Raw genomic sequence first — 26,411 nt, forward strand, 5'->3', positions numbered from 1 at the left:
CTCCAAAATATTTGATTTTCTTTATTAAAAAAAAAATGATTTGATCCGACCCCTCTTCCCCATTTAAAACAAAATAACTGCTGACTGTGAATATATTTTAAATAATATTTACTGTTTTTAGTGCATTAACAAACCACAAAATAGCAAAGCAATCACTGTAAAGAAAGAAAAGCCACTGCGCAGTAACATCCATATTGTGCTTCTTTTTTTTTATATGAAAATATGAATCGATTTGATGAACTTCATTTTGAATTCAAATAGATTTTTGCCCAGCCCTAAAATTGTTCAAGGATTCACTTGAAATGTTTTTCTTCCCTGGGCTGCTCTTTCCTATGTCTAGAGTTGCCACAGATAAACAAGACTAAGCTAATTGCTCACCTCATGGCTGTTTCGGTGTTGTGATTCTGTTCATAAAAGCCCACTGTGCAAACCTTTTCCTATTCGTGCTTGTGAACTCTGCAGAAAATCGACTTGTTTTTTAAATGCCTAATGTTACATAACAGCGACAGCAGCCTGTTGGTCGCAGCCAAAGTCATGTCTGATTTCGAAACAAGGTCGAGCCGAGGCCTAATGTAATTTGTAAGGCTGAATGACTTGTGCTAATTCAATCTAAAACTGCGGCAGGGCTGAGCCGGCCCACGGGAGGATACGAAAGCTTACGAAGCGTTTTACAAAAGAGTGTGGCTCAGCTCGGGCTCAGGGTTTCCCTTCCTCTGCAGACGACGCATGAGTCACTCTGGGTGATCAAGGGCGAAGACGATCCGAAAACAAGATCAGGGTGAATCAAGATCATGAGGTTGATTGAGTAATGGCAATGTCATGGGTTAGTTTGATTAATCAAGACTTTATATTTATGTGTACGTAGGGCTCGGTCAACAACTTCATGTCAACATATCCCAACATAGTGTCCATGATACAAAACATTTCCTCTTGAATGTTAAAGGGATATTTCAGGATTTTTGACATAGGGCGTCATTTCCTAGTTATCCAGAGTGTTGCTGATTTCTGGAGATGTTTTTTTTTGTAATTCATACAGTTCTGTATAGTCGTATAATATTTGAAGAGTTTCGTGGCGCTAGGCTAGTGCAAGGCTAGCGCGTTTCTATGGTATCAGCTAGCCTGCATTAAGGCGAGACACTGCAGGTGACTAGGGGAAAAAAATGTATATTTACAGATATCAATTTGAAACTGTTGCTGTCGATCACTGGCATAAATGTGAGAAAAAAATACATTGCAAGTTTTCTGTCATTTTATCTTTTCATATAAGAACAAAGTGTTTTATGCCTAAAAATGCCCCAAATTTCCCATCTTTTCGGCGACGAAATCTGAATAACGGATAGAGCTCAAATTTATGGTTTCATTTTATTGATAAATGAGTTACCAAGACTTTTTAAGAGGGGATTTAGGATTTCTTGTTTTAAAATAAGCTGTTTTTAGAGGAAAAATTTGATTTAATTCTCGCCTTATTTTTGGACATTCAAAACTCAATAAATGGGGCTTAAGGGATTAAATAATAAAAAATCCCTCTGAAAAAAATCTTCCAAACATTGTTCAGTCCAAGGCTGGAAAATGTGAAGTCTTTAGGTCCGACTGACGTGGACATAGTGTCGCCACAATGACAGAAAAATGTGTTTTGAGAAAAAGGCCCTTGAAATTGTGTTCTCCCATATAAGTCTATGGGGGAACATTGAATCAGCGCAATATTTAAACATGTTATTGTGAAGATTAGGCATATTTTCTGTTTCCGGGTGAAAGCTTATATGTTCAGAGAGTTTTGCCTGTAGTGTCTCCCCTTAAAACAGTGTGACCCGCTCCACAGAGCACCTGAGGCAAATCACTTATAACACCAGACTAACCATATAAATGTCCGTGTCGATACAATAATTTTAACAATTTTGCATTTAAAAGAACTTATATTTGAGCAGCATCAGCTTCGTGGATGTATAAGCTACGCGGCGGCGGAGTGATCTGTTAGAAAATAGTCCCTCAAAATGCGATCATTCATGTGATGCAGGTCAGTTATATTCCAAAAATTATTCTATCGACACTTATATGGTTAGTCTGGTGTTGTAAGTGATAGCCTTGCACTGGCCTAGCGCCACGAAACTCTTCAAATATAAGAACTGCATGAATTACAAAAAAAAATCTCCAGAAATCAACAACACTCTGGATAACTAGGAAAAGAGGCCCTATGTTAAAAATACTGAAATATCCCTTTAAAAGAAAAGTGATCTCACTGTTACTAACTAGAGGTTTTTAGGCTTTGTGTACGCAGCAAGTTCAGCATTATAGTTCTGTAGTTTGTGGCACGTTATGCTGCGTTCTGAATAGAGTATGGGGTCAGACCAGGATTATTTGTATATCACAATACAGGTGCCATGTAGGCTGTTCCTCAACAACACATTACCAATACGATAAACGCTAATTTGAGAATGTTTTGCCAAGTTATAATGCATTTATCTCTATTGACAACAATCCTATGTTTATGTTAAACAGTCTTGCATCATGAACTCCTTTTTCATCAGGGTTTATCGACAGGCACAAGAAAATCGAATCGAATCCACAAGAAGGTCAACAACACACTTAAAATTAGGAGTGTGACAATACATCGATTTCCCGATATATCGCGATATTTTGCAGGACGATACCGATATTGATTGTGATGACGTCATGCATATTGATGAGCGACGTCATGCATGTTAATGAGGCATCACTGCTCCGCTGATTTCACAGTCAATAGAGGCCAATAATGATCAAGAATTCAGTCAGACCAGCAGGGGGTGGCACTACAGTTGTAAGCGCTTGGACGAAACACTGTCACACAAATAAATTACTTTTAACTATAGCTTTTAGAATCATAAATAGATCTATAGACCCATTTTCAGTGTGTACCGTAAATTCTCAAATACTGGCCTGTATTCCATTAGCGGCCGGGTCTCTGACAGAGGCCGGGTCTCTGACAGAGGCCGGGTTTGCGGCTGGCGGAGGCAAATTAAAGCCGGTCTCTAAAACAGGCCGGGGCTTTTATTAGAAACTATAGTGGTAGAAATATTCCCCATGTTAGGAATTTGTCTCATACTGGTGTAAATGAAAACTCACGTGCAGGAAGTAACAAACGGGAACCCGGGCCGAGGGGGACGCTGCGGAGGAGCTGATCCGAGCGTAACTTTGACACAGATTTAGCCACTTTTCAAACCTCCTGTGATTATTTGTGGAAACAGGGAAAGCAACAAATGTTGTGTGACCCTGCAGGGTTTTAATAAAGTCTCCATCGCGTCTTCAAAGCACGTCCAGCTGCTCCGTGTGCAGGTCAGTCCCACGCCTCAAAATAACTCCTCCCATCAGCGCGAGCGTCTCGTCTTCTCTCAGGTCAGTCTCATGATCGATCACAAACACAAACGCTCCGTCTAAACTCGCCTTTTACACAAGATAACAACAAATAATCCGGTCCGCGGTAAAAACGAAACAGAAACCTGCAGTGACACTGATGTCAAAGCTCCGCTAACAGCAACGAAACACTTCCTGTTGTCCCGACAAAATAAAAGGCGTCAATGTTCCAGCCGCTGGGAGAGGGTTTGAAATGTTCATTAATAAATGAACCTAATATTTTAGGTGCAAATGGACACAAATCTTGTTTTTCTTCCTTTTCCTGGTCGTCCGTTTTGCTCAAATAGAAATAAAGGCCTGTCTCTAATTGTGGCCTGGTTCCAATAAAGGCCTGGTCCCAGATGCCCTTGAGTAAATAAAGGCCCCGCCCTATATTAGAGCATTTACGGTAAGTCAGGGATCATTTATTGACACAGAAAAAAGTAGCACAAAGCACATGAAAAGAAATGTAAATGTTGAATAGCATGTGGTATGTTAAAATTAAGCTTAAAAGTAGCATGTTTTTCTTTTATTTGATGTATTGTAGGTATTTTTGCGCAATATATCGATAATCGCAGCATCGTAAGCCATGTATCGCGTATCGTATCGAATCATGAGGTACCCCTGGTTGTACAATAGGGTTCCCTCTGGGTCCATGGCTCATGTGTGAAAGAGATTCTAGATCTGAGTGGGACTTTCCTTGGTAAATACAAATCGTATAGACATGCCTGTAGCGGGACTAAAATATAACATTGGAATAGATTTTGCTCTTGCTCTTTCACTTTTGACCCACTTTTGGAGCCAGACTCAGTTTTGTGAAGCTTGTTCAGCCACATGTTTTTCATCGTAGGTGTTGAAACCTGTCAACTTTACAATGACCTTCATGTTTATGACTATAGCAACAAGCGAGTGTCTAGTGATGTAGAAATACAGGTACGGTGAGGTTACCAGGCCTACTCTGTGCATATCTAAAATAACAAAAGTACGGTCTGTTCACTGACACTAGGAGAAAGTACAATCAATGAGTTAAAGTCCCATCTAGATGCTGATATGAAACCACAACAATCACAGATGTCCTGATCAGGGCCGTGGGAAGACATTTTGGCTAGGGGGTGCTGAGAGACCAGATTGCCCCCCAAAACGCTATTTCTTTGCTTATTTCCTATTTATTTAACCCCTTAACTCCCACCTGAACCGAGCACATTTTCTCCAGATTGGCTTTACCCCAATCCAAAAGCTTCTGGAAAAAAGGTGTGAAAATAGCGACAGAATTGAGACGAAAACAATGATGGAAATGTGACAAAAAAGACAAAAAATGACAAAAAAAATTGACAAAAAATGACAAAAAAAAAATACAAAAAATAGACAAAAAATTACAAAAAACGAAAAAAAATTGACAAAACATTACAAAAAAAACGACAAAAAATTACAAAAAAAATTACAAAAAAAATTACAAAAAAAGGCCAAAAAAATGACAAAAAATTACAAAAAAAAAATGACAAAAAAATACAAAAAAATGACAAAAACAACCTGACAAAAAATGACAAAAAAATTACACAAAAAATTACAAAAAACGACAAAAAATGGACAAAAAATTACAAAAAAATGACAAAAAAAACGGACAAAAAAATGACAAAAAATTACAAAAAACGAAAAAAAAAATGACAAAAAATTAGAAAAAAAGGCCAAAAAAACGACAAAAAATTACTAAAAAAAAATGACAAAAAAATAGACAAAAAATTACAAAAAATAGAAAAAAAAGACAAAAAATTACAAAAAATGTGTCAAAAAATGTGTCAAAAAATGACTACAAAAAATGACAATAAAGTTACAAAAATATGTTGAATACCCCCCCCTCAAAAGTCACTTTCGACATCCAAAATACCACCTTACACTGCATTTTAACCAGATCACCTCTTGTTGACACCACACACAACCCCATAGTGATTTGTCAGGACAGAGTGTACCAGTCCTCTTACCTTTTTTATCCATCAACCACATAAAAAGCAGCCAGGGGAGGAATCCTACTGGACCCCATAGCACCAAAACAGCAATATCCGACTTGGAAAAGCCATAAGCGTGCACTGCAGAGTTTTGAATAGGCCCCCAAAAGTTCCATACCATCCCTTGCATCAGTGCCAAGAGGGAAAACAAGGTTAAAACGATCCATCTTCGCCTGTAAACCCGGCTATTGACCACAGGCGGTAGGCTCGGATCCACCGCGGAAGGCACCAAAAGCGGTTCCCTTTCCGCCTCGGTGCTCGATACGGCACCCATACTTGTGTTTTTCAACGTAGCCCCTTCCTATAATCCGGATTTTGCGTGTCAACCGGAGAAAAAGCGAGTAGCGCGATGAACAACAGCCCCGACCGAAAACAAAACACCGTGATCCTGTCAGTTTGCCTCACTGCGCATGCGCCACAGGAAGTAGGGCAGAGTGGAAGAAACCGGAGACGGCGCGCCGCCATTTTGGATCAAGCGCCGCGTTGAGTAGAGTGGAGAAAGCGCGCCGCGGCAGAGCCAAAATGAGAGCAGTCGCATTTTAAGTTTTCATATGCGGAATTTGAAACTTCGCCGTGTCATGTGACGTTTGTTTACTTCCGTATAGGCTCCAACTACACGTGTAGTGAAAGGTGAGTGCTTTCTGATCGGGGGGGGAACCCAATACTGCTGTCTTTCCAGGGATTGGGTTGCGAAATAAGCGGATATAGATTGTTTACTCAGATACCGCTGTGCTTGATCATGGCGGCATGTTCAGTTCGTAAGAGTGGATGAAGATCAAGCAGACACTATTGGCTCTGATAAAAGGCGATGATGAACAAAGTAAAATCAAAATAATGATGTTTTTGTGCTAAACCAGATCATGTTAGGGTATTCATTTGCATACACTTGCACTTCATTGCCAGAATCATGGGGTAATCGTGTTACTCAGTTTATTTGTATGAAGTTATTGTACTAAATTCCAAGTGTTCCCCCCAAAAATGTACTTTTGATAGAGAAAGTATTCTTAGCTCAAAGTAAGCGCATGAATGTTATTTTATTGGCTATATTTCTGCCGTGTTGCCATAAATACTATTACAAAAATGTTATCCCTATATTGTACAACTCAAGCTTAACATTTTTTTAAACCAGTTTGACTGGGTCAGTTTCCTATCAAGGCTGGGTACTGTTAAACATATATCATATACATATCCTACTGTATGACAGCCTGGGCACAGGCTGCTTCCTCAGCCACTAAACACATCACAGTCAAACTATAAAGATTATGGACAATAAGCCAGGCCTCCATCACTGCAGTATTCTTAAAAAGTAAAAATTGTTAAAGGGGGGGTATTTTGCAAAATGGACTTTTTCAAGCTTTACATCATGTTATTCTGTCACTCCCTCATTAAAAACATGCCTGAAGTGTTGCCTTGGCACATTCACGTATTTTTGAGTAATCTGTAAAAACTCTGATGGCGGCCATTTTAGGGATAGGTTTGCCTGAGTCCTCCTAGGAACGCCCCCACCTCCTGGAGACGCCTCCGAGCTTTCGTCACCAGCCGAGTAACCAACCACTGCTCCTCAGCAGAACCCCCTCCCCACTGATGCCACAGACAGCGTGTGGAGGGGGCGTGTCTAAAGGCTCAGAGGTTCTTAAAGAGACAGACGCCGATTTTGAGAGAGACATTTTATACAAGGCAGTTATTCTAATTTACTGCATTGACAGACCAACAGAAGGTTTGTTCATCATTGTAGTGTGATATAGACTGGTGCTATGTGAGCAGAAAAGCAGAATACCCCCTCTTTCAGCTTTGAAAACTTTAGCTATTCATGTTTTCTCAAACTAACTTTCAAATGTCTCAATAATCTGAGCCACTCAGTTCATTTGTACAAAGACAAAACAGCACCAGAGGCTCCATCAATAACAACGGTACAGTTCCTCACCGCAAGACTTCATTTGGTCAAAGCCTTTACGTATAAAAGTGCGAAGTTGTGGAACTCATTACCCACTGAACTTAAAACCATGACTGAGTTTAATATGTTCACTTCTCGAGTTAAGCCTTGGCTGAAATCGAAACAGAATTATACCTATCTGTATATAGCACTGACTTTGTATGAATGATTTATACAGTGTATACAGTGTATATAGGTAAGTTTTTAGGATGAAATTGTACGTTTTAATGTAGTGCAGAAAGGCCCAACCAGGGACTGGAGTAGAAAATTAGCACTGGCTCTAAACTCTTTTTGCATCATATCAACTACAGCTTGTTTTGTAGTTTGTTGAACTGCAATGTCCCTGTCAAATAAATGAATAACTAAATGAAATAAAAACAATAACACTTTGGTATGAGAATTTTGTTTAGGTACAACTGGTATCGAAAAAATGAAAGTATCGAAATCAGGCACCGAAAACAAAATCGTATATCTTTAGATCCAAGTTTTGATGCTGTTGGTCCGGGTTGACTGCATTAAAGGAAGCGACTTGGTTGTTTAGTTCAAATAAATTATTTGTCAACCCAATTTTTCCATTTTTTTCTTTTTTTTTTTTGTCACATAATTACTAGATCGGCTTATTACCTTAAAGGAAGTGACTTGTTTTAGCCCAAATATTATTTTTTTTCCCATTTTTAACCACTTTTTCTTCTGTATTTTACACACTTTTTGCCCAATGTTTGTCCCATTTTCCCCAACTTTTTTAGCCATCTCTTCATTGTTGCCCCAATTCTTTCTCGTCCTCTCATTTTTGCTCATTTCTTTATAACAAATGTATTCTATATTTTCCCCATTTTTTAAATAATATTCCTCCAATCATTTTATTCTTTCCCATTTTTTTTTCACTTTTCTTTTACACACTTATTCCTTATTTTTGCCACAATTTCCCACAATTTTCACCAAATTATTCCCCTTTTCTCACGCATTTCTTGACATTGGAGATGAACTTAATATTGTAAATTTGCAGATCTTCCAAACATTATTCCGTTTTCTGGTTCTAGATGACAAATATCTAAGTATCCGGAAAAGTATCGGGCAAAGTATCTTTCAGGTATCGGTATCTTTGCCAAGTATCTTTAAAGTACTGGTATCGACAGCCCTATTTCCTACTGAATCAGCCTCTCACTGCTTTCAATCCAGAGAGGAAACTCCCAAAATAATGTAGTGAACTGAAAGCTAAACGTTTGTCTTTCTCTTTCAGATGACGGCGTGTTCTGATGGCTCCTCTTCAGCCCGACCCTTCAGTCCAGATGAGGCTTTTAGGATTGTACATCAGCTGCAGCAGCCGGCGGTTTTCTTAAACATGACCAAAGACTGGCCCGCGCTGCAGTGGACGGCAGAACATCTCTCCCACTGTCTGGAAGAGAAACAGGTCAAATTCAGACTGGGGAGGAAAGAAGAGAGAAATAGTAAGGACTTTCATCTCATTTATTTTCTGGGGAAGGAAAGAAAATGGAGGTGAAAACAGACACATTGTACAGTCTATATAAAACTATTGCAGTGGATTATGGAGAAAAGTTCAGTTTTAGTTTAGATTTTCCTAATTTTGTTCCATTCAAGCCCAGTTTTGGTCCTTAATTAGTTATGTCTTGTTTTGACACAATTTTCTGAAAAACAAATAACCTTTAAACCAAGTGTATTTTCTCCAGTTCTGCTTTACCCAAAGGTTACAGCCTATAGGCCAGTGTAACGCCTCATCTTTTGTTGCGTTTTCGTCACTTTTCTGTTGGTCTTTACGGCTTTTATGTTGCATTTTTGTTGCCATCTTGATACTTTTTTAAAGAAGCTTTTAGATTTTGGTAAAGCCAAACTGGAGAAAATATGCTCAGTTCAGGTCGGGGTTAAGAGGTTAATCAATCAATCAAGTTGATTTGTATAGTCCGATATAGCCCAGGCCACCCACACCACTATGAAACCAATGCAGTCCTTATACAAACAAACACTTAAAGTTCTGGAAAGAAACCACGTCATATTCATCAGTACAAAATACAATTTATTAAGTTGGGAAAATCTCATTAAGTTCACAAATATCTGTTTAGCATGTAAAATCCTTCTGAGTGTAAGGAAAACTGCGTTTAGTTAGTGAGCCTTCTCTTTTAAAGTTTCAAAAGACTGGAACAACATCCCAAGAACAATCAGAGAAACCAATAGTTATAATGTGTTCCGTTCATCATTTAAACGTTGGCTCCTTAGCAAACAAACATGCCAGCACTGAACGTCCGCCGCTGCTTCCTCGAGTCGTCTTGCATGTTCTTCTTATCTAATCCCAATACTGCTGCATTTTAATGATTACTTTCTTTTTCACGCCTTCTATTATAACTGACTAATGTTATTGACTGTATCTTTTAATACTGACTCTAGTTGTTCATGAACTCCTGCTTGTGTGCTTCATGTCATGTTGCACCTACTGCATTCTGTTGTGGATTTTCTTGCTTAATAAAGCTTAAGAGAAGTTTGTCTAGTCAAGATGTGAAGTTTATTACACAATGCATTGCGGAGAAGTTACACATAACGCGGGGTCATGTTTAAGCTCTCGCCTGCTCAGCTTTGGCATCACCTTTTATAGGTTGAGCACCACAGACAGAGCAGCAGGACAGGGGTCATACACAACAAAGGGAAGCCCAGAAACTCATAGAAAGGGTAATACAGTTGGAGATGTTAATGCAGCCACCAAAAGGCACTTTGCATGGGAATGAAATCATGGTGGCGTTTGGGACCTTTGTCTAAAGGTGCGAGGGCCTCGTCTGGAGTCCAGGAAGAGGCCGGTCTCTCTACCTGGTTTAGTCAAAGGCCCAGCAGGGGACCCAGCAACAGGACGCCAGTGTGGTCACCAACTTAACAAACTAAATTTGTCATAACAATTCTCACTTAAGCTCTGTCGCGCATGAACTCTTTGTTGCATGTTTGTTTTGGTGTGTTATTCCTGCTGCTACAGCAAATGTGATGTTTATTGTATTTTGCCATGTGAGAATCAACTAGTTTTTCCTATTTCTAGGGTGCCTACTGTACATCTGGCCGAGGACTACGGATGAAAACTAGCCTTTTGACTAACTCTGGCATATTTTAGAATTGAGCTGTTATGTTAATATGCGCTGTAAAATAAATATCACAAGGTTGTGATACCGGTTCCGGAGTTGCCTCACACAGGGCTGCACAAACATTAAAACAATGAAACAGAAAATGATAATGTCCAGGCAAATGTAGCGTCAAAACCTAGTGGGAGAAAAAAGAAAGGGGAGAATCACAGCGAGGAGAGATCCACTCCCATGGACGAACTCCAGATAGACCCAGGGCTGATGGGAGTCCTTCTGCAGACTGGAAGAACAGAACAGGGCGGAATACTTTTGTCTGTTGTGTCAAAAACATTTTAATGTATTGCAATAACATTGTTGCACACCCATATCTTTAGTTTTTTTCATCAAAATTACAACAAAGGGCTTCAAAACTGTGTCCTAAGCCTTTCAAACAGTTGAGTCTTGCTTTGAACTTGAGCAAACTTGTTCTTCCAACAAAAAAACATAAAATTCAGTACAAAGAAAAAGAGTTTCAAATTTCAGTTTCAGTTTTGCCTTTGAGGTCCTCGTACCCCCGATTGGGAAACACTGCTCTGTCACGCAGCTCTGTGACGTTCATGACAATTATCGCGTCTCTTCAGGGAGAGCGATCAGTCTTCCTGCCAGATTTCTAATTCCCCCATTAGGGCGCAGTTAGACAAACCTGAGGGAACAATTAAAACTTATAACGATCACTTCCAAATGTCACTTTTCAAAAATAAAAGAAAACTTATTTGTGTCTTTGAAGCCTCGTTTTACTGTCTGTCTGGCACAAAAATAGCAAAATAACATATTCCATCTTGACAAGCTGTGGAGATAAAAAGCTAATTACATTCGGAATCCTCTTTTTTTACCACGACAGCTGTCAGGAACGCCACAAAAGTAAAGCGAAGGGGCATCGATTGTAAATGCCGCCCCTCAGACTTAATATAACACTTTGCTCACTGAAACAAAACAACAAAAAACGCAGCACAATGATTTATTCCAGCCACGGAAAGGCAACTTAAAGGGAATTTCATGCTCCTTTGATGATGTATGGGGGCTTTCTTACTGTAGCGCCACTTCAGCCGCTTTGTGCATAAGCTGAATAATTTAGATGGGATTCCGACTCATTTTTTAATGTTATTTATTGTTTGTTTGGCCGTTTTTCGCAGCCCCCCTGTTCGAGACGCAGTGCTGCTTCGTGGGCGCGACGCTGGGGCAGTTTTTGCGGTGGACGGAGGGGCGGACGGGGACGGAAGACGTCGGTGCTTTTGGTGATTATCCGAAGTTGGAGTACTGGGCCTACGCAGACTACAAGTACATAGCGGAGGTGTTTGAAGAGCAGCCCTCCATGTTTCAGGTATTGCTCTCCTCTAGTGTTACTCTACCTTTGTCTTAATAAGAATGATATCTTCTATCTGTAAAGCGTTTTTATAGACAAGAAAAACTATCAGAAAATCAAACATGGCTGGCAAAACGGCACATAAAAAGTAGAGGGCCATTACTGGGCATTAAAGCCTTTTTAACCTCTTAACCTCTTAACTCCCGCCTGAACCGAGAGGATCTTTTTCCTCACGTTATCAGATTTTTTTCCATCATTTCTTTGTTGGGTATTCAACTCATTTTTGTAGCTTTTTTGTCACATATTTGTCTTTTTTTTTGGTCATTTTTGTCACATTTTTGTAAATTTTTTGTCACATTTTTGTCATTTTTTGTCACATTTTTGTCATTTTTTCGTCAATTTTGTAATTTATTTTTTGTCATTTTTTGTCACATTTTTGTCATTTTTTTGTCAATTTTTGTCACATTTTGTCACATTTTTTTAATTTATTTTTTGTCATTTTTTGTCACATTTATGTCATTTTTCGTCATTGTTTTACCAAATTTTTGTCACTTTTTTGTCAGATTTTTGTCAGATTTTTGTATTTTTTTTGTCCATTTTTTGTCCATTTTTGTAACATTTTTGTAACATTTTTGCCACTTTTTCATCCATTTTTCGGCACTTTTTTGTCACAGTTCCATCCTTGTTTTCGTCTCAGTTTTGTCGCTATTTCCACAGCTTTTTTCCAGAAGCTTTTGGACTGGGGTAAAGCCAAACTGGAGAAAATGTGCTCGGTTCAGGTGGGAGTTAAGGGGTTAACCTCCACCTGAACATTTCTGCAGTCAAAATAGTGACAAAATGAGACGAAAACAAGGATGAAAACGCTACAAAAGAGCCACAAAAACATGACAAAGAAGTAACAAAAAGCCACAAAAAAGCAGGGCCAAAAACACACAAAACCAGTCAACCTGCCTTAAAATCTGCAATAAAGAAATCACCGTAATAAAGTAATATCTATGGAAACCTTAAAGCAGAACTGAGTAACTTGTTTACCTTAATAAATAATTTCCGTAGTCCCTGTGGGGGTGATACAAGTGTTAATGGGATGATTGGGGGGTCTTTCATCTGCCCCTGGTGTCTCTGTCCAGAAAACCACAATTGCAGCTTTCCCTGCACTGGGTCGGAGTCACCAATACACACTAATGCAATCACTGAGGAGAAGCTAACAGGCTAACGGGCAAAGCTAACTGCGGGCTAGCACCACTTTAACAGTATTTACAGTACATCTCCATTGTGTAATTAGATGTACAATATCCCTCTCTCACTTTGTCTTTTCTGTCAGCGTAGTATTTACTCTCACGGACAATTAATGAGTAAAAAAACAAAGTATGCTACGACACCTGCAGTGGCACTTATGGCCTCTAGGGGCATGAGTTACTTAGTACTGCTTTACACAGCACCTCCAGGTCGCCCCAGTGGCATTGAGGATGGGTCGAATGCAGAGAATGAATTTCCCTACGGGGATTAATAAAGTAAACCTTAAGCTTAAGTAACAATTCACAAACACGTGTACATTATTTTCGAATTCTTGTCATAGATGTAAGATAGAAGAGATAACCGGTGTTCATTTCAGCCTATTCAAAGTAATGATCCCGAGTGATCTGTGAAATGAACATGGCTGCTCTATCTCCTCCTACGAAGCCTGTTCCTTAAAGGGGCACAAAGAGTCTGTCAGTCATGGATTTAGGCTTCCACTGCTGTACAAACACAGCATGGTTAAAAATATGACATCTACCCGAGCGTCATGTGGGTCATAGAAAGTTCTAGAAAGAGAAAAACTCTTTGGAGCCAGGCTTTTAAGCAGTGCAAACAATGTCAACGTCTTCATAGAAACGCTGTTTACCAAGTGTCTTTTGGAGTCGCCCCTGGCCACCAGGGGGTGCTATTACAGCAACGTCTCAGGTTAAATGTATGGTTTTATTTTGTTGATATATTTTTGTGTATCCGAGTGCGTGCACCTGCACAATCAGTAATATGAAACCCACTAACCCACCTCGATTGGGATTTGTTTCCTACGTATATAGGCCTTAGTTACCAGGACGAGCTGTTACAAAGAAAATAAACAAAAGTAAAGCCGTCAGCATGGCCGTATCTACCATTGAGGTCACCGAGGTCCGGACCTCGGTAAAAATTTTAGCTTTTTTTTTTTTTTCTTTTTACACATTGAATCCTTTGCTGCGCAAATGAATGTTTTAAACAAGCGCTTCTACAGATGGAAGAGCCTCTAATTCAGACGTGGATGACTTGTTCTGAACCTAAATGTGTCCACTCTGAAACCGAACCTCATGAGCTGCTTTGGACCCGAGTGCGTAAAACTCCGCGGAGGCGGAGGCGCGGCTGTGCGTCAGCCTCACGACAACAGCAGCGCATGAACCGCGCCAAAGTTTGATTGAGATGCAATTTCTATGCTCTCTGTCATAAAGAGAGAGGAGCCAGTGCGCGCGCCGTCACGGTGACCTCGATTTACAACAGGAGTTTTCCTCATTCTGATCTGAGGAGCGAGAGGAGAAGCGTCTGCGCCTCATCATTGCCTCCTCCTCTGCTGCTCACTTTGTTTCTGTCTCATGCAAAGAATGTCCTGCGTGTAAATAATCTTCGCTTTAATGAGCTTAAACCAGCGCATTCACCTTTGTAGCTCCAGTGGTTTGACAGTGAGGGCGACACAGAGGGGGCGGGGCCAGAGCGCAGAGTCCAAACCAGAGTCTGATGTTCAGAATGAGCCAAAGCAAAGCCCTCAGCTTTACCCATTCACACCCACAGCCTCGTTTTCAAAACAATTAAAAACGGACATTTTCATTTAATATTTCAGTATTTATTTAGGACAAGACCTTCTTATTATCTCTCACTCAGGCGAGTAAAACTGTTTGGAAAACCTGCTTCACAGTAACAATGGATGAAATAGATATTAAATAGATATTTTGTTTTGTGATATTCATCATGTCAAAGTAGGGGGTACGTGACTCGTCACCTAACACTTCAGGGGGTGCACGGCTGCACCCACTGCCCATGGGTCGACTGATGGAAGTGAGGCCAGTCTGCTCCATCTGCATGTCCGACCACCATCCACTCACTCACACATTCACTCAGGCTCCTGGTCCCAAACGGTGCAACAAAAAGCAATTTTTGAAAATGGCTCAAGGATGAGACTAAAGTGTTTTTGATCACTTAAAATACAGGAAATTATATCTGAATCTTTAAAAAATTCCTGGGGGAGGACCCCCAGTCCCCCGGTTTAAAGAATTATCCGGACCTCACTGTTTTTTAAATCCTGGCTACGGCCCTGGCCGTCAGGTAAGAAAAATTATGCTAATGTGACCAGAAAGCAGACGTAGACTTATCAGAATCAGAATCAGAAATGTTTTATTTGCCATTGTTAATGAACAGGTTCACAACCAGGAATTCTTTCTGGTTCAATCATGCAGCATGAAACATAAAACATTTAACACATAACTTAAATAAATAATAAACTATACAAATAGTGCAATAGTGCACTGCAAACGGTATAATATCACAGCAGAAGTCGCCTCACAGGGCTGCACCGAACATTAAGGCAACAAAACAGAGCAATAAATATGACAATGTAAAGTTCAGGTGAATGAAGTATCCAGGAAAACATAATGTCCAAATAAAAGTGGCGCGGGTGTCCCCTGTCCTTAGACTCTCCAGTACGGCAAGGAACAACTCAAAAACCCAGCGGGACAAAAGAGAAACCTTGGGGAGAACCACAGAAGGAGAGATCCACTCCCATGGACGGACAGGCTATAGAGACCCAGTCCTTGTTGTTCAGTCGCTGTTGGACGGTGGTAAACCGTGGACAGGGCTGAAGACTGATCGACCGGCCGCCTGGAACACAGAGAGGAAGAGAGAATAATGAGATGAGACGAGAAGTCAGGCGTTAAGAGTCACATCTGAGGAGCGTGATGTTCAGCGATGAGGACACACAGGGTCTGCTTGAGGACAAAGAGACTAGGATCTGTTGGTGAGAGAGAGGAGGTCTGCGGATGAGTAACAAGATGGTTTTCAGGAGAGGATGGATGACAGGAGTGGAGAGAGGAGAGGACGGGGGAGAAAGAGAGAACACAGGAATGGAGAGAGGAGAGGGGGAAGAACAGAGAGAAGGGAAAAAGAATCACACATTCACACTCATTCATACACCAGCGTCAGACACTGGAGGCAAGGCGGGTGAAGTGTCTTGCCCAAGGACACAACGACAGTGTGCGCCTACAGGACATTCCGCTCAAGCGACGACCCAGCGCCACTGTCACCCCAGAAAAAGAAAAAAATGAAAGAGAGAAGGGGGAGAAGAGAAGGGGGAGAGAGAGAAGGGGAACTGGTAAATGGTCCCATATATGTATCACCTTTTGTACTTGCCTGAGGCACTCAAAAGGCTTTACATCAAGGAACCATTCACCCATTCACACTCATTCATACACCAGCGTCAGGCACTGGACAGATAAATCCGTCCTCCTCAGACCTCGTGAGAGAGATCTGTTCCCTCAGACCTCGTGAGAGATCTGTTCCCTCAGACCTCGTGAGAGATCTGTTCCCCTCAGGCCCAGTGACCGTTTCTCCTCTGACCCTGCTCCTCCTGGTGTCTCCTGTTGAAGCCATTTTGCCTCCACCAGCCTTGAACGTTGGGCATCTCATGGTAGGCATCGTTCCTCTGGTCGCTCTATCTCCGGTTCCTGATGTCTTGTGAGGCGTAGTTGTTGGGCATGTTATGGTCAGAATCGTTCCTCTGATCGTTCTGTCTCCGGTTCCTGATGTCTTGCGAGGCGTAGTCGTTGGTTGCCCGTGTGTCCTGAGGTTCTGAGCTCCTCTCTGGCTCCACGGTTTTCAGCAGATCTGGTTGTTTTTCGTTCGTCTCCTGCTTTGCGGCTGCTGCCTTCTCATAAGCGATGTTTTGGCGTAAAAGGCTAATATTATCTTTCCGAAGTGCCTCTATGTCGTCCTTCATTTCCACATAGACGTTGGCGGCGTGTTCCAGATTCGCATAAATGACCTTATTATTTATCTGGAGAACCCGAGCTTCTTCTCTCAACTTGTCCGCCTCTTCCACGGCCTTATCACGGTCCGCCTTCATTTCTAATTTCTCCTCTTCGAGTTTCTTAAGGATCAGGTCGGTTTCCATATTCGGCTGCAGGTGCTGTTGGAAGTTCTTTGATTTTTCCAGCTCCATCTTGGCCTCCTGGAGCTGGGTTTCCAGCTGTAATATGGTCCCTGATGTTTGCATTTTCGACATCTTTAGCTCTTCTGAGAGGACGCATTTTTCAGACACAAGCGACTTGTTCATTTCTTCAAAGTGGCTGATTATTTTAACTTTTTCCTGAACATCTAACTGTAGTCGTTCTCTGGCAGCTGCAGAAGAGTTCATATTCTCGTACAGTTTCTCCACCTGTCCACGGAGAACGCTTGCTTCTTGCCTAAACCTGTCTGTTTCTTCGTTAGCCTTGCCACAGTCCGTCTTCATTGCTAATTTCTGTTGTTGAAATGTCTCAAACATACGATGAGACTCTTGGAGAGCGTGGAGTCTGTCTCTCACACTCTCCTCCAGGTTGTCGTATTGTTTAGAGACTTCATCTTGGAGCACAAGGTTCTTTTGTTGCTCCTCCATCAGTTTTTGACTTGTCTGATGGACCTGGTCTTGTATCTTCTTGCAGGAGACCATTTTTTTGTCCAGGGTCAGCTGCAGAGTCTGGTTAGCTCTCTGCTGTGAGTCCAGATCTTTATTGAGGACTTCAACCTCTTTCCTCAAGGCAAAAATGGTCTCCTTGGCTTCCTCTGCGGCAGTTTTACTGGCCTCCTTCATGGACAGCTGCTCCTGTTGAAGTGTCTTCATTTCCTCCTCCATCTGGTGGACGTCCTCGTTCAGGGTGGCGTGTTTCATCTCAAGCAGCATAAACTGTTCAAGCTTGAGACGATCCTCCGCCAGCTCCTCGTCCTGCCGCTGTAGCAAAAGCGATTTCTGTCCGACCTGGTTCTCCAGGTCTTTAATCTTCTTGCGAAGACTCGCGTCTGCTACTTTTAACTGTCCATAGTTCGTCTTCAGGGCGTTGATAACCAGCATCAAACTGTCTGTCTGGTTATCATTTTCCTGCTGAAGGAGGAGGATTTTGGCATCTTTCTCCGACATGGAGACTTGAAGCCTTAAGCTCTCCTCGTTCAGACCCTGGTTTTGGGCGCTTAGAGCCAGGACATCGGCTCTACTGTGCCTCAGGGCTTCGCTGGCCACGTACAGCTCGTCCTGTGAACGCAGGGTTTTGTCGGCGAGGTCCCTCGCTAACGAGGAGTTTACTTGACGCTCGCTCTGCACCTGCTCCTGCAAAGAGAGGTTGATCCTCTCCGCTGAACAGAGCGCAAGCCGGAGCTCCTGAATGAGCGCGGCGTCGGAAGAACGCTTCTTCCCAAACATTTTCATGGCTTTTTTCACAAATGCGTTAGTGAAAAAAGCTGGAAAATGCGTTAGTACACAACAAAATGTGTCGGAGAATGTGGCAGATGCGTTGAAATGCTACAAAATGCAGTTCAATGCGTCGAAAACCGTCAAAATGCGTGGAGATACGTCAAATGCGTCGAAAGGCTCGTGGGTGTGTGAAGGAATGACTGTCTGAGGTATGAGGTCATACAGAGATGATGACATCATCACGTTTAGAACAGCTGTAAACATTCCACACAGCTGTCATAGAACTCTAGGGCGTTGCCATGGTAATCTATTGGAACCAATAGATCTACAGTAATATAATACAATATTAAAGCCGCAAGCGGCGATGAAGGCCCTCGCCCTTGGGCACTCGTCCCTTGCAACCGCCCCCGCTCACTCTCGTCCCTTGCGACCACCTCCGCTCTCGTCCCTTGCTACCACCTTTGCTCACTCTCATGCCTTACGACCACCTCTGTTTGCTGTGGTCCCTTGCGACCAATCCTCATCACACTGATTTAAGTTGTATTACAGTGCATTTTATGCGAAAGTCCCTTTAAGTTGCATTACCGTGCATTTTATGCGAAAGTCCCTTTAAGTTGCATTACAGTTTATTATATGCGAAAGTCCCTTTAAGTTGCATTACAGTTTATTATATGCGAAAGTCCCTTTAAGTTGCATTACAGTTTATTATATGCGAAAGTCCCTTTAAGTTGCATTACAGTTTATTATATGCGAAAGTCCCTTTAAGTTGCATTACAGTTTATTATATGTGAAAGTCCCTTTAAGTTGCATTAAAGTGCATTATATGCGAAAGTCCCTTTAAGTTGCATTAAAGTGCATTATATGCGAAAGTCCCTTTAAGTTGCATTACAGTTTATTATATGCGAAAGTCCCTTTAAGTTGCATTAAAGTGCATTTTATGCGAAAGTCCCTTTAAGTTGCATTAAAGTGCATTTTATGCGAAAGTCCCTTTAAGTTGCATTACAGTGCATTATATGCGAAAGTCCCTATTCACCTTATTCCGCCATGCCCACTTTTGCCACTTTTTGCGTTGTCTCGGCGCCTCGTTGTCCAGACACTTCCGGTCGAACGCGAAGCCCGTTCATTTTAACGGAGAACGAGGGAAAATATTCTCCGCTCAAATCTGATGTTTAGTCGACTGATTTGTGTAAAATGTCCGATGTTCATTTGCACCAACATGTCGACACTGCAGCGTTTCTCTGCGCGGCCTGAAAACGGCTTTGTTTTCGTGTAGTGACTGATTTTATGTGGACTCCTCCAGCCCCATGTTAATACATAGGAGAAAAGGGGCGGGCACAATTAATGGCGGCGCCCACGCGAACGTCCGGAATAAGGTGAATTAAGTTGCATTAAAGTGCATGTTATGCGAAAGTCCCTATTAAGTTGCATTATAGTGCTATTGTAAAAATCCATATGTAGTTGCATAATTGTGTTGTAGTTGCAAAAATCCCTATTTTGTTGCAGAAACTATAAAAACAGTTGAAATTGCAGAAACTCTTAACACTGTATAAACTATTAAAATCACTGACAGACTTCACTGTATCATAATCCTACTAAAAAGCCGGCAAGAAAACAGAAGGTGCTGAGTCCAAAAGAAAAAGGAAAAAAAAATAGTGAAGGCTGGGATTTGATCCAGCATCCTCCTTTACACTAGTCTAGTTGTCTACCAATGGAGCTACTCAGGTTGAGTGAATGAATCAGCAGATGTGAAATTAATGTCATGAGAGATCCTGCACCTGAGTGTTTGCAAGAAACGGATTTACAGTTTAGAAATCTTCGGGTCATGCCCCCCCCCCCACCCCCTTCCCCAGGCACTTCCCCGATTGTTCTAGACATTTTCCCCAGTGTTGCCTCAATTGTCTCTGTACTATCCCCCCATTTCTTTTTCTTTAGTGACGCATATTTTGACAGTGTTTTCATGAGGGTGGGACTAAAAGCGCGGTAAATAATAATAAAAAAAGTTAAAGTCAGATTTGATCCAGCAACCTAATGATTGGGAATCCAACGCTCAAGCTATGATGCCACGCAGGCACAAGAACTTCTATGAAACGTCCCGCACTCATGTGTTTTACGCTGTGACAATGTGTGCAGCGGGCAATGGAAAAGGTGAAGGCAATATGAAAGTGTCAAGGTTGTGTTTGGACTGGCAACCTCCTTCACTTGAGACGACCATGCTATCACTGAGCTGTAATTCCATGCAAACATGGGCCTGATGCTGGCTTGGGGTGTCTAAATTCACAGGCTGAAATTTGATCCCAGCAACACACTGGAGGGGTAACTTCCCTGTTTTTAATGAGTGTGGAACTTGGCGACGATGCATGTTCTTCCCAGAAAGTGCAGAGTCCAAAAGAAAAAAAAAATGAAAGAGAGTCATGGTGGGGATTTGATCCAGCAACCTCCTGTACACTAACCCAGCACTCTACCAATGGAGCTACTTAGGCTGTGTAAAAAATAGCGGATGTGAAATAAATGTCATGAGAGACCCTGCACTTGTGTATTTGTAGGAAACGGATTAACAGTTTAGAAAATAATATATTGCATCATTTTTTAATTAGGTTAAATTCCTGCCCATAGAAAGGTTGAGAGGGGGTTTCAGCCCTGCAGCACCCTCGATATTGAAGCAAGATTTTGGTAAGACCCATTTAATACGAGGAGCACACAGAGAGACGGACAGGAAACAGACGAATTGAACTTCCTGTGATTGTACAGTTGACAAAAACGTGAATTTGAAGGCAAAAATGTCCAAATTAAAGCTTCTGTCTGTGACAGAGGGGTAGTATAAGTATATACGAGTCCAAAAGTGTGGCTTTTGTGAAGAAAGGGAGAAATTTGGAAAATTGGCGAATTTCAGGACACAGTGGCCTCTGACAGAGGCCAGTATGCTGCCAGGCTAAGACCTCTGGCTATTTTCACGGAGGATGGGCGGGCCACTTACAAGCCACTTTGAAGCCAAGATGGCCGCCTCCCTGTGCGAGTGGGCGTGTCGCTCCAAGTGAGTTTTGGGGTTGTCCTGATGTCCCCTCTCACTGTGCCGAGGGATTCGGGCGTACGCCCAAATACGCCCCTATTTTTTTGAATTGGGGTCCGCTTCCAGAGGGCGCTGTGGAGCCATTTTGTTGTGGGCGTGTCCCATTCGTCCAATATCATAAATTTTTTCGCTGCCCCATTGCCTCCGCCAATTTTGGGGAGCTTTCACCCACGTTTAGCGGGTCAAAAACGCGATCCTTTCCGGAGAAAAATAAATAAATAATAATAAGAAGAAGAAGAAACCACCCAAAAACAATAGTCCCTTGCCAGGACTGCGTCCGGCTCGGGCCTAAAAAGTGACAAAAATGCATCAAAAAGCAACAAAGGTTAACAGAAAAGCAACAAAACAGTGATGAAAATGTTGTCGGAAAATGTGACGAAGAGCCCTCAAAAAAGCCACAAAAGGGCCGTAGAAAAGGGACAAAAACACAACAAAAAAGTGACAAAATTGCATCGAAAAAGCAACAAAGGGTAACAGAAAAGTGACGAAAATGTGTGACGAAGAACCCTCAAAAAAGCCACAAAAGGGCCATAGAAAAGGGACAAGAACACAACACAAAAGTGATGAAAATGCAACTAAAAAGCAACAAATGGTAACAGAAAAGTGACAAAAAAGTGATGAAAAAGTGACAAAACAAGGAAAAAGATCAGTTTAGAGGAGTTTTGTTGGTCTTAGCTTTGAGGCATTACATTGGCCTATGTAAGGAGTCGGTCATTGAGGTATTGATCATGGAGGGCTTTGAATGTGATGAGGAGGATATTGAACTGGAGGCATTGAGGGACGGGAGGTTCTGAAGGACGGGGGGGATTTAGTTTGAGGTCTGCATGTGTGGAATCTTTTGTGTATAGGAAGCACTTGTCTTTGTCTGGAGTGCATCTTCTATTAACGAGGACCATGAGGCACAATAAGTTTGTGTCAAGTTGTGCTGGTGGGTCAGAACCAGCACCAAAGCACAAACAAAGACAAGTGATATCGGCCCCGGAGTCTTCATTATCCGCCGCGCTGCTGCTGCTGCTGTTGTGTTTGGATACAGGAAGAAAAATCAGACACGTATTTGCGTTTTGGGACGTCCCATTTATCATGTATACATAAGGCAGGGTACTGTGTCGGTCAGGGGTTGGCAACGTCAGGCCCGGCACAGAGCCAGCACAGAGCCTCTGGCCCCCAATATGATTTTGAGAAATATAAGGGATCAAATACCTGTTAAAGTACACAAAAAATGCGAGAAATTGTGTCTTTTTATGGTGTATTTTTTAAATGCCTTTGGAAAACATCACACTTGGTCATATATAATGTAAAACAGTGATTCTCAACTGGTGGGTCGGGACTCAAAAGTGGGTCGCGAGCCTACAGGGAACTTTCTTTTTAATATTTTCAGTCTTGCATCACTTATTGACATCCTGCACTAGGACTGTATCTTTACCCCCCCAGATATTTTACTTATATGACCTGTTCTAGTTTTTATCCTATTATAATTGTTTCTGCTTTGCTTGTTGTACATGGGATACCTCATGTTTATTCTATTTAACTGGTCGCACATTTTCCTGTCTGTTTTTGCACAACTCTGAGTGATCTGCTTGAACGCCGACTGTAACAAGTGAATTTCTCCATTGTGAGATCAATAAAGGATTATCTTATCTTATCTTAAAACTACACGGAAACACACTGGAGTCTGTTGAAATTTGAATTATTGGGTTGTTTTGATCATAATTTCAGTCTTCAAAGCAAATCTACGACTTGGTAAATGCAATATTTTATGCGATATATGACAAATTACAGTTTTATTTGGGTCACACTTTGTCATTAAGGTAATGGCGTCTCGGAGCCGGACCACTTTAGAACCACTGATGTAAAACATTGGCATTTGCAGAAAATGGTTCTTAACTTTAGGCTACAATAGTGAGGTTCGGTCCTTGGTGTTTTGGCTATGATGAAAATCGGCCCTTCATGATGCAAACTTGCCGACCCCTGGTGTAGGTACTACTACTCGAAAAAAGAAAAGTATCAAAAGGTACCAAAAAGTATATGTTTAGACTCCAAGTTTTGATGCCTGTTGTTCCAGGGACAGCTTTAAAGGAAGTTACATCATGGTGGTTTCAGCTAAAATAAATGATACAAATGTAAAAGATATGGTCTTTTATGGATTAAATGAACATTATTTTTCAGCTTTATGGTTCAAGAGGAGAAATATTTTAGTATTCACCTTATCCAGGAGGTTCGCGTGGGCACCGCCATGAATAGTGCCCGCCCCTTTTCTCCAATGTGTTAACATGGGGCTGGAGAAGTCCACATAAAATCAGTCACTACACGAAAACAAAGCCGTTTTCAGGCCGCGCAGAGAAACGCTGCAGTGTCGACATGTCGGTGCAAATGAACATCGGACATTTTACACAAATCAATCGACTAAACATCAGATTTGAGAATATTTTCCCTCGTTCTCCGTTAAAGTGTCTGGAAAACGAGGTGCCGAGACAACGCAAAAAGTGACAAAAGTGGGCGGGGCGGAATAAGGTGTATAGGTTTACAAAAAAATACCATTCAGGAATCAGTACTTAAAGCAGTACTAAGTAACGTGTTTACCTTAATAAATCCTTTTCGTAGTCCCTGTGGGGGTGATACAAGTGTTTATGGGATGATTGGAGGGTCTTTCATCTCCCCCTGGTGTCTCTGACCAGAAAACCATGTTTGCAACTTCTCTGCCACCGGTCCGGAGAAAGCAATACACACTAATGGAATCACGAAGAAGAAGCTAACAGGCTAACAGGCAAAGCTAACTGCGGGCTAACGTCACTTTAAACAGTATTTACAGCCAGGTTTGAGTGAAAAGAAATATTTCCATTGTATAATTGGATGCACAGTAACCCTCTGTCCCTTCGCCTTTCCTGTCAGCGTAGTATTTACTCTCCAAGACAATTAATAAGTTAAAATATCGTAACTTGCTACTACACCTGCAGTTGCACTTATGGCCTCTAGGGGGAAGAGTTACTTAGTACTGCTTTAAAGTGATAGTCTGGAAGTCTAAATGTTTTACCAATTTTAAAAAATTTGCCACTGGCCGTTACATTAAAGGGGTTAGATGCAAGTTCGCTACTTTATACTCACTACTGCCCCCTCAGGTCATACGTGTAACTGCAGCTTCTATATTAAGCTCGTGCATGACGGCACTTCAGACCCGAAGTAACACCTTTCTGAGTGACAGTGCAGGATTTTAGAGGCAGTTGTGGTGAACAGGTCTGGGCTCATTCTACACATGAGGACATGGCTGGAACATGTAGGGGGAGGAAAATACTTCATTTTAACATTTTTAAACTCCGTATAGTCCCTTTAATAAAGAAACACTAGTGTTGCAAGTATACAGTGTGCGAGAGATTCTTCCTGTTCTATGTTTGGCCTCTATGCCTTCTCTTACGCACCTGTTTTAAACAAAGAGATGTGCGAAGTAAACCTTTAATTTTTGGCAGATAATGTATCAAGATGTATCACCAAATAAATATCGTATCGCAATATTAGGTGTCGCAATATCAGTTTAGTTCTATTACAATAAGTACCTGAGCTAAAGTGTCTGAAGTAGCTGTAAAAGCCTGAATGCAACAAGATATATGACTTTTCAGAGCAGCGAAGGACAAAACACAGAAACCACTGGGCAGAGCTGCGTTCAGGAAAGACGACCCCAAAAGAGGAAACGTTCTGTTGACATATCGAGACATGCTTTACTTGTTATTTATTCAAAAACTATTCTGGGCAAGGTCCCTCTACTGCTGCCACTGTATTTCATTACAAACACTGAAAAGGCTTCGGCTTCGTAACTTTCCCCTAAATTAAAGAAAAGCCTGGAAAGTTTTCAACACCAACAACGTCATAAACAACTCGGGACTCCTGTAATTAAAGACGTCTATTTACCGAAACCGCGCCTTATCACCTCCGCCCACATTAAACACATAAACTCTGAGCCAATATATTTTCTTCATTAGAATCCCCCCATTTTTACTCCGTTTTGACATTTCCAATTAAAATGTTAAGCTTTTGCCCCCTGGTTATTTATTAGCGCCGCTATTCTTGTCCGGCAGTGGCTTATAAAGACATTAAAAAAGCAATCCCCGCTGAGTTATTTCATTTCTTATTTTTACCTCGATGATACATTTTTATAGTCTGTCCAGTCCACCTGTAATTACGTCTCCGCTGATGTGCCTTTGAGAAAGTGCACGTTTGAAAAGGGTAAATTGCGGAGCTGGGATTGCCACCCGGAGCTAAGATTGTCCATTATAACGTGCGGCAACTTTCTTATGAGCTAATTATGGAAGATTGATGGAAAATGCACAGTTGGTTATGATTGACAGGCAGAAGAAAGATGCTAAATTATGTGTTTTGGTGCATCTACCTGTATAAAAAGGATGGATATCTACGTGTATGGGGGGGGCAGAAGCTTGTCTACGATGCAAGTGCTTTGAAAACAATATGGAAGACTTTATAAGGGGTAATGGGTAAAAATCCATTCAGTGAAATGGATTTTTCTCTTCCCTCTCTGTAACAGTGTTCATTTCGTCGACTAAAATATTTAGGCTTAATTTTGTGATATTTTTTGACGACTAAAATTGGACTAAAACTAAATTAAAAGTTTCTCATGAGACTAAAACTATGACTAAAATGTCCAGATATTTTAGTCGACTAAAATAAGACTAAATAAAAATGAAAAGGAGAGACTAAAATTATCCAAACTTCTATTGAGCGTCTGAAAGAGCCTCATATCATTTAAATTCTCTGCCAAAGGATCAGCTCTGAGCTTTGTTCATGTGGAAGCAGCTCCATGAAGCAGAGGAACAACATTAAATATGATTATAATGAATATTATCAATGCAAAGTCGACTAAATTAGTCTCAAATTTAGTCGACTAAAACTAGACTAAAATTGAAACGTTTTTTTTGACTAAATCTCGACAAAAATTAAACTACATTTTAGTCAAAAGACTAAGACTAAAACTAAAATAAACTCCATCCATCCATTTTCTTCCGCTTTATCCAGGGCCGGGTCGCGGGGGCAGCAGTCTCAGCAGAGATGCCCAAACTTCCCGATCCACACACACACCTCCTCCAGCAGTTCTGACCCCGAGGCGACACCAGGCCAGCTCGGAGACATAGTCCCACCAGCGTGTCCTGGGTCTTCCACGAGGCCTTGTCCCACTAGGAC

The 26,411-nt window shown here is 41.4% G+C and overlaps 2 protein-coding genes across 2 annotated transcripts in view; one reads left to right on the top strand and one right to left on the bottom strand.

The window, feature by feature from the left end:
* The window catches only part of slc49a4 (solute carrier family 49 member 4), a 156,951-nt gene extending 151,194 nt beyond the window's left edge, over positions 1-5,757 (bottom strand). Inside the window, exon 1 of the mRNA XM_079563451.1 lies at positions 5,346-5,757. Within this exon, the coding sequence (XP_079419577.1) occupies positions 5,346-5,643 (298 nt within the window). The 5' untranslated portion in view covers positions 5,644-5,757. The remainder of the gene's footprint in view (positions 1-5,345) is intronic.
* hspbap1 (hspb associated protein 1) overlaps positions 5,719-26,411 on the top strand; it is a gene marked incomplete at both ends in the record, with an annotated part of 36,001 nt that continues 15,308 nt past the window's right edge. Inside the window, 3 exons of the mRNA XM_079563670.1 lie at positions 5,719-5,793; positions 8,543-8,750; positions 11,549-11,736. Of these exons, the coding sequence (XP_079419796.1) occupies positions 5,719-5,793; positions 8,543-8,750; positions 11,549-11,736 (471 nt within the window). The remainder of the gene's footprint in view (positions 5,794-8,542; positions 8,751-11,548; positions 11,737-26,411) is intronic.

The sequence above is a fragment of the Gobius niger genome, assembly GCF_951799975.1.
Source record: "Gobius niger genome assembly, chromosome: 9".
Classification (NCBI taxonomy): Eukaryota; Metazoa; Chordata; class Actinopteri; order Gobiiformes; family Gobiidae; genus Gobius; species Gobius niger.